The sequence below is a fragment of the Gigantopelta aegis genome, chromosome 8 (genome assembly GCF_016097555.1).
Source record: "Gigantopelta aegis isolate Gae_Host chromosome 8, Gae_host_genome, whole genome shotgun sequence".
NCBI lineage: Eukaryota > Metazoa > Mollusca > Gastropoda > Neomphalida > Peltospiridae > Gigantopelta > Gigantopelta aegis.
Window position 1 is genome coordinate 25,472,634 of NC_054706.1, and position 9,216 is coordinate 25,481,849.

Consider the following 9,216-nt stretch of genomic DNA (forward strand, 5'->3'; position numbering starts at 1 on the left):
ATGCAGTTTTGAATATCCGAGCTTTTTTTAAGTCACATGATATTATTTTGACCAATCCAAGCATACATATATATAAAGAGTATTTATAAATTGAAATTATATTGTGATTGATATTGGGGTCGATTATGTGGTCAAGACTGGTTGGTATTGTGTTTAATCTTGCGTTTAACTATGTGGCTAATTCTGTAGTTGATACTGTCGTCGACTGTGGTTGATAATGTGGTTGATAATATGGTTGATATTGCCGTTGTCTGTTGTTGGCAGTGTGGTTGGTACTGTGATTCATATTGTGGTTAATATTGTGGTAAACTGTGTGCTTGATATTGTGGTTGACATTGCAGTTGATATTGTGATTAATATCGTTGTTGACTCTGTGGTTGATAGTATGGTTGATTCTGTGGTTGATTCTGTGTTTGATACTGTGGTTGGTATTGTGGTTGATACGGCTGTTGAGCAGCGTGCTGAAGACCCGGCTGTTGAGCAGCGTGCTGAAGACCCGGCTGGTGACCTGGTTGGTATCCTGCTAGCTCGTGCGTGTTCTGGTTGGAAGAACTGGTCACCACTTGGCCTGGGTTAGACTGGCTACTGCTGATTCCAACAATGACAGAAAATATTAGAATCAGCACAGACCCGACAACAGACAGCGCAAATGACCACGATAAATGGGCCGTCACATGACTGCTTTGTGCAGCTGTTATCTGACCTGCGATTCCAATGGACCCGAAAATTGCTTCTCCAACAAGGCCAATAATTCCTGCAAGTAAAATAGAACATGTCAAAGAACGGTTGAGATTTAGGCAAGAAAAAACCCCAACATGACTGTTTTTTCAAAGACACCCATCCACCTGTTTGAACTACAACTATAAACTGATAAAGTCACCTCAGCACCTGTTTGAACTACAACTATAAAGTGATAGTCACCTCAGCACCTGTTTGAACTACAACTATAAAGTGATACAGTCACCTCAGCACCTGTTTGAACTGCAACTATAAAGTGATAAAGGCACCTCAGCACCTGTTTGAACTGCAACTATAAAGTGATAAAGTCACCTCAGCACCTGTTTGAACTGCAACTATAAAGTGATAAAGTCACCTCAGCACCTGTTTGAACTGCAACTATAAAGTGATAAAGTCACCTCAGCACCTGTTTGAACTGCAACTATAAAGCGATAAAGTCACCTCAGCACTTGTTTGAACTGCAACTATAAATTGATAACGACACCCCAGCACGTTTCAACTACAATTATAAATTGATAACGACACCCCAGCACATGTTTCAACTGCAATTATAAATTGATAACGACACCCCAGCACATGTTTGAACTACAATTATAAATTGATAACGACACCCCAGCACATGATTGAACTATAATTATAAATTGATAAAGACACCTCGCCATGTGTTTCAATTACAACTATAAATTCATAAATACACCCCAGCACATGTTTGAACTACAGTTATAAATTGATACAGACACCCCAGCACGTTTGAACTACAACTATACATTAATAAATACACCCCAGCACATGTTTGAACTACAACTACAAAGTGATAAAGACACCCCAGTACATGTTTGAACTATAAACTATACATTGGTAAATACATTTGAGCACGTTTGAACTACAACTATACGTTGGTAAAGACACCCCAGCACATGTTTGAAATACAACGATAAATTGATATCTCAGCACGTTTGAACTACAACTATATATTAGTAAAGACACCCCAGCACATGTTTGAACTACAATTATAAATTGATAACGACACCCCAGCACATGATTGAACTATAATTATAAATTGATAAAGACACCTCGCCATGTGTTTCAATTACAACTATAAATTCATAAATACACCCCAGCACATGTTTGAACTACAGTTATAAATTGATACAGACACCCCAGCACGTTTGAACTACAACTATACATTAATAAATACACCCCAGCACATGTTTGAACTACAACTACAAAGTGATAAAGACACCCCAGTACATGTTTGAACTATAACTATACATTGGTAAATACATTTGAGCACGTTTGAACTACAACTATACGTTGGTAAAGACACCCCAGCACATGTTTGAAATACAACGATAAATTGATATCTCAGCACGTTTGAACTACAACTATATATTAGTAAAGACACCCCAGGACATGTTTGAACTACAACTATATATTAGTAAAGACACCCCAGGACATGTTTGAACTACAACTATATATTAGTAAAGACACCCCAGGACATGTTTGAACTACAACTATATATTAGACACCCCAGGACATGTTTGAACTACAACTACATATTAGTAAAGACACCCCAGGACATGTTTGAACACAACTATATATTAGTAAAGTCACCCCAGGACATGTTTGAACTACAACTATATAATAGTAAAGATACCCCAGGACATGTTTGAACTACAACTATACGTTGTTAACGACACCTCAGCACATGTTTGAACTACAACTATACATTGGTAAAGACACCCCAGCACATGTCTGAAATACAACTATACATTGGTAAAGACACCTCAACACATGTTTGAACTACAACTATACATTGGTAAAGACACCCCAGCACATGTCTGAAATACAACTATACATTGGTAAAGACACCCCAGCACATGTTTCAACTACAACTATATATTAGTAGAGACACCTCAGCACATGTTTGAAATACAACTATGCATTAGTAAAGACACCCCAGCACATGTTTCAACTACAACTATATATTAGTAAAGACACCCCAGCACATGTTTCAACTACAACTATATATTAGTAGAGACACCTCAGCACATGTTTGAAATACAACTATGCATTAGTAAAGACACCCCAGCACATGTTTGAAATACAACTATACATTGATAAAGACACCAGTACATATTTGAATTACAACTATACATATTTTACCTGTTAAGAAATCAACACCATTTGTTATGTTATACGAAGAGCTAGGACGAATGCCAGTTCAATTACTCATACATAGAAGAATGATATGCTACTGGGCACGTCTTTTATCAGGAAAAGAATCAAAACTCTTTCTTATTATACAAAGCTATGTTATATGATCATCTTACTAACGGAATCAACTATAATTGGATCACCGCTATCAAAAACATTTTGGATAACTTAGGAATGAGCAATGTATGGATATCTCAGTCGTTCATATCAGTAAACTGTCTCTCGCAACAAATCAAACAAAGGCAATACGACCAATATTTACAAATATGGAGACATAACTTATCACAATCATCGAGAGGGAAAGGTTACGAGCTATATAAAGAAAAATTATTTCTTGAAAATTATTTTAGTATACTTCCTGAAAAGCTGTGGTCAGTTATCATAAAACTTAGAACGTCTAACCATGATTTGCCCGTTGAAACTGGTCGTTGGAATAACATGCCTATAGATGAGAGACTTTGTACACTATGCGATGTCAATGATATTGGCGATAAGTTTCATTACCTTTTTATTTGTAATTTTTTTCATGACTTAAGGGTCCAGTATATACATTCATATTACTATAAACGACCAAGTACTTATAAATTTAAAGAATTAATGAATAGTAAGCGAATCGGAATATTAAAGAAATTAGCATATTTTATAAATGTAATTATTAGTAACTTTAAACGTCCCTAACCAAACCAAACAAAAATATATAATTATTATTACGATGACATGTTTGCTTATAAGTACTTGGCCACACATGATGTATATCCAGATTATATTTATATGAACACCAACTTGTGGTTTGTGTATAATGATGTTCTTAAATATGTACATGTATCTAATGCATTTAGAGTTTTTGTCATACATATTGTTCTTATAGAATTTTATTCAACCATCTTGTCACGTGAATGTTATAAATTGTATATGTATATATGTATATTCCTCATATGCAGTTGCGCAACGGTCCGAGTGTAAATAAATTGTTGTCTTGTCTTGTCTTAGTAAAGACACCTCAGCACATGTTTGAACTATAACTATACATTGGTAAAGACACCTCAGCACAAATTTGAACTACAACTATATATTAGTAAAGACACCCCCAGCACATGTTTGAAATACAACTATGCATTAGTAAAGACATCCCAGCACATGTTTAAACTACAACTATAAATTGATACCTCAGCACATGTTTGAACTACAGCTATATTTTTTATAAAGACACCCCAGCACCTGTTTGAACTACAACTATAAATTGATACCCCAGCACATGTTTGAACTACAACTATACATTGGTAAAGACACCCCAGCACATGTTTGAACTACAACTATATATTAGTAAAGACACCCCAGTACATGTTTGAACTACAGCTATATTTTAATAAAGACACCCCAGCACATGTTTGAACTACAACTATATATTAGTAAAGACACCCCAGTACATGTTTGAACTACAGCTATATTTTGATAAAGACGCCCCAGCACCTGTTTGAACTACAACTATATATTAGTAAAGACACCCCAGTACATGTTTGAACTACAGCTATATTTTGATAAAGACACCCCAGCACCTGTTTGAACTACAACTATAAATTGATATCCCAGCACCTGTTTGAACTACAACTATACATTGATATCCCAGCACCTGTTTGAACTACAACTATACATTGATATCCCAGCACCTGTTTGAACTACAACTATACATTGATATCCCAGCACCTGTTTGAACTACAACTATACATTGAACTTGAACTTGAACTTAGTATAGACACCCCAGTACATGTTTGAACTGCAACTATAAATTGATAACGATACCCCAGGCAACTGAACTGAACTTTATTTACACTCAGGCCGTAGTCTACGACATATGAGGATATATATACATACATCAGTCACATATAATTGTAACAAAAGGGTGGGTGTACATTAATGTACATAAATACAAAGATACACAAAAACAAATACACAGAATATCAGCCAGAGGATTTGAATGTATTCATAATTGGACTACAAAATAAAAACAAAGTTTTCTAAGGACACCAGCTTTCTTAGAGTTGAATAATTTGTAACATATATATATATATATATATATATATATATATATTTGGTTTAGACTGACAGAAGGAAGGAAATGTTTTATTTAACGATACACTCAACGCATTTTATTTACGGTTATATGGCGTCGGACATATGGTTAAGGACCACACAGATATTGAGAGAGGAAACCCGCTGTCGCCACTTCATGGGCTACTTTTTTTCGATTAGCAGCAAGGGATCTTTTATATTCACCATCCCACAGACAGGATAGTACATACCACGGCCTTTGTAACACCAGTTACGAGAAATAGCCCAATGTGTCCACCGACGGGGATCGATCCCAGACCGACCGCGCATCGAGCGGGCGCTTTACCACTGGGTTGGGTCCCGCACAGACTGACAAAGATGTTAAGTTCAACAGTATTTTAAAATAATTTATAACTTGAAGCTTTGGATGAGTTATCGATATAAGAATACCATGATTGTATGTATTGATCTGTAAGCTTTGTATTAATATAGGTTTTCAACATGGAAACACAGGTAATATCATTGCACTGTGATAACCATATATAAGTACAGCCAATATAATCCAAAACAGATTTAACATACATAATCCATTGGTGATTAAAAAAGTTATTTTTAACGAGAGGGTAAGAGAGACGCATACGTCCAAACGTAAGTCAAATACATGCACACATGCATACACACGGGGTGTGGGGGGGGGGGGGGGGGGGGGGGAGGGACGTAGCCCAGTGGTAAAGCGCTCACCTGATACGTGATTGGTCTACGATCGATTGCCGTCGGTGGGACAATTGCGCTAATTCTTGCTCAAGTCAGTGTAAAAAGACTGTATATCAAAGGTCGTGGTATGTGCTGTACTGTCTGTGGGATGGTGCATATAAAAGATCCGTTGCTAGTAATGGCAAAAATGTAGCGGGTTTCCTCTCTAAGACTAAATGTCAAAATTATTAAATGTCTGACATCCAGTAGACGATGATTAATAAATCAATGTGCTCAGTGGTGTCGTTAAAGAAAACAATCACGGACACACACACACACACACACACACACACATACACACACATACACTATATCATGTGTATCTATCTCTCTCTCTCTCTCTCTCTCTCTCTCTCTCTCTCTCTCTCTCTCTCTCTCTCTCTCTCTCTCTCTCTCTCTCTCTCTCTCTCTCTCTCTCTCTCTCTCTCTCTCTCTCTCTCTCTCTTACTACAAATTGTGAAAAACAAACGAACCCGTTGAATATCACAGTAACGTATTTATTCACAGAAATCTAAAATTCCTCACCTGCTATAATTCCAAGGACAACGATCCCAGTCGGTCTAGAGTTAGAACAACATTGTTTAAGCAATGCACAGAGAGTTGAGGCCAGGTGAAACACACATGCTACGATTTCAATGCCCCGAATATAATCAAAAGGAACCACTGAAAAGAAACCAAAGCAAAACTTGTAAACTCAGGGTACTACATGTATACATATGAAACAGAACTTTGTGTTTGAGAATGGACGGAAATGTTTCATTTAACGACGCACTCAACACATTTTATTTACGGTTATATGGCATCGGAAATATGGTTAACGACCACACAGATATTGAGAGAGGAAACCCGCTGTCGCCACTTCATGGGCTACTTTTTTTCGATTAGCAGCAAGGGATCTTTTATATTCACCATCCCACAGACAGGATAGTACATACCACGGCCTTTGTAACACCAGTTACGAGAAATAGCCCAATGTGTCCACCGACGGGGATCGATCCCAGACCGACCGCGCATCGAGCGGGCGCTTTACCACTGGGTTGGGTCCCGCACAGACTGACAAAGATGTTAAGTTCAAAATAAGGTCAAAATAACACTGAAATGAGACTTTAAAAATCATAACGGAGTTGATAGTACAGTTTAACTTTTACCCAGAACTGTAATTCCATACTGTGCAATTACTGTATTGTAGTACATTAATATTATGCAAACAATTAACATTTTGACAGCTGTAAGTGACACGCACGCACACAATAAATGCACACAATAGACATGAATTTGTGTATTGGTAGGACATGTGTTGAAGCCTAAAATGTCCCAACTGCACAAGATTTTCCATTTCCATGTATGTAAAACGAGTATTTTGTGTATTTGATTCACGCAGACAAACACATACAATCAACACACAGACAGGAACATGTGATTTTGCTAAAATATCTTCGAGACAAAATACATCACTAAAAATGTCAAATTATATCAGGAATCCCTTTTTGTCATGGTCATCTGTGATAGAAATTCTAGATACACTACAAGAACAGTTTGTGATAGGGCCCACTGGCATAACCATCATATTTAATATATTTGATGATGATTTCAAAACAAAACAAAATAATATATCGCTAGGTGTACCCGACAGTTGAATTGAAAACTATTAGATTCTGTTCTCTAATGCCGATTATAACTTATACTACGTAGCAAAGAGCGTCGGTGATATAACGAAGATCTATGCATCCATTTAAACACCAAAATTACCACATACAAGTTTTAAAGGAAGCTTAAACTCTTTGCAACAGGCAATACGATATTGTGTTTACACTATTATGAAACATTCATTGTCGTAAAATTCCTGATATGCAGAACTAACAATAAATTATCACGATCAAAAATTATTACAAATGATATAACTGGATAATATAGCAACAAGCAGAGAGTGAAAAGCAGACGGAGACATACACAAATAGAGAAAGAGAGAGAGAGTGAGAGACAGATAGACAAACAGACAGACAGACAGAAACAGATACACACAAAGTAAATGGGGGAGATATAATCAAAAGAATAGGCTCACGGAGAGAGAAAGTGGGATATAGAGGGACAGTGAGACAGACATAAAGAGAGAGAGAGAGAGAGAGAGAGAGAGAGAGAGAGAGAGAGAGAGAGAGAGAGAGAGAGAGAGAGAGGGGGGGGGGGCACACACACACACACACATTTGTCGATATCTTATCATTTTATAAAAAATTTAAAGGATTATTTATTTATTTATTTCATTTTATTTTATTTTATTTTATTTATTTTAAACGGTTAAAACATACAGTTGAGGTTTGTGGAGTGTTTTCCCTAATTCTACAGACCAAGTGTCGCATTATATAATGTACCGGTGCAGTCGTTAAAGAAACATTTTCATTATATAATTCACTAATTTAAAAAAGTAGTATCTTAATGTAAAAACTCACCCATACAAACCGACTATATGTCTGTTCGTACACAAATTTGCCACAGTCCGTACGTGTACTCAACAGAAACCCCAGAAATTTCAAACCACGCTGGTGTCCCGAACCCAACGACGAAGACGACAAAACTTAGGACGATTCCAACAATTCCCACTTTGTACACGGTCGTAGTTTCCGACCACAGCGCCATGATGAGGACTGGTTTGTAGACTGCCAAACGTAACGAGCTGTACCGCAGATTGATGAAAAATTAATAGCTTTGTAACAGTCAAATGGCGACCTATATATTATATTGGTATGGAAATTATTTTATGCCCATATCCAAACGCCCATCCCAGATTTGACCTGTGACATCGCCATATTATAAGGAAAACAACCTGTTCTGTAGCTTTTATAGTGGTTGACCCTACTCGGATTTAAGTACTTCTAGGTATCCAAGATAAAATGGGAACAATGTAAAAATAAGTCAAATCGAAAGTGGCGGATATTTTAGTCCGTCCCATCCTCCTACAAAAATGTTTTTTGTAAATAATTTTAATTTGGTTTGACGTAAGAAGAAAGGTAAATGTGTTTTGGAAATAACAAAATAAAACCACCCTATTTTGTGTGCAGTTTAGAAAACAATCGGCTCAGATATAAATAAATTGTAGTAAATTCCATACATGTACAGTAGTATGAAAAAAGCGTTGCCTGTGTGAACAATCTAACTAAAATTATCTCCACTGGTTAATTACTAGACCAGTAGAGCTCATTTTAATCAGATTGTTGTCTAACCCTGTGAACTCGGGGTCAAGAATAAAGTTTGTTTTGTTTAACGACACCTCTAGAGCACATTGATTAATTAATCGTCAGCTATTGTGTGTCAAACATTTGGTAATTCTGACTCGTAGTCATCAGAGGAAACCCGCTACATTTTTCAATTAGTAGCAAGGGATCTTTTATATGCACTAATCCACAGACAGGAAAGAACATACCATGTCATTTGACCAGTTGTGGTGCATTGTGATTGGAACGC

General features: G+C 36.7%; 1 protein-coding gene across 1 annotated transcript; it reads right to left on the minus strand.

Annotated features, from left to right (window-relative positions):
- Positions 1-353: 353 nt before the first annotated feature.
- Positions 354-8,422, minus strand: LOC121379572. Its single transcript, XM_041508220.1, has 3 exons — positions 8,205-8,422; positions 6,283-6,420; positions 354-754 (listed from the first exon to the last, which is right to left on the minus strand). The coding sequence occupies exons 1-3, from the start codon at positions 8,206-8,208 to the stop codon at positions 354-356; spliced, it is 543 nt and encodes a 180-aa protein (XP_041364154.1). The 5' UTR covers positions 8,209-8,422.
- Between the last annotated feature and the right edge of the window lie 794 nt (positions 8,423-9,216).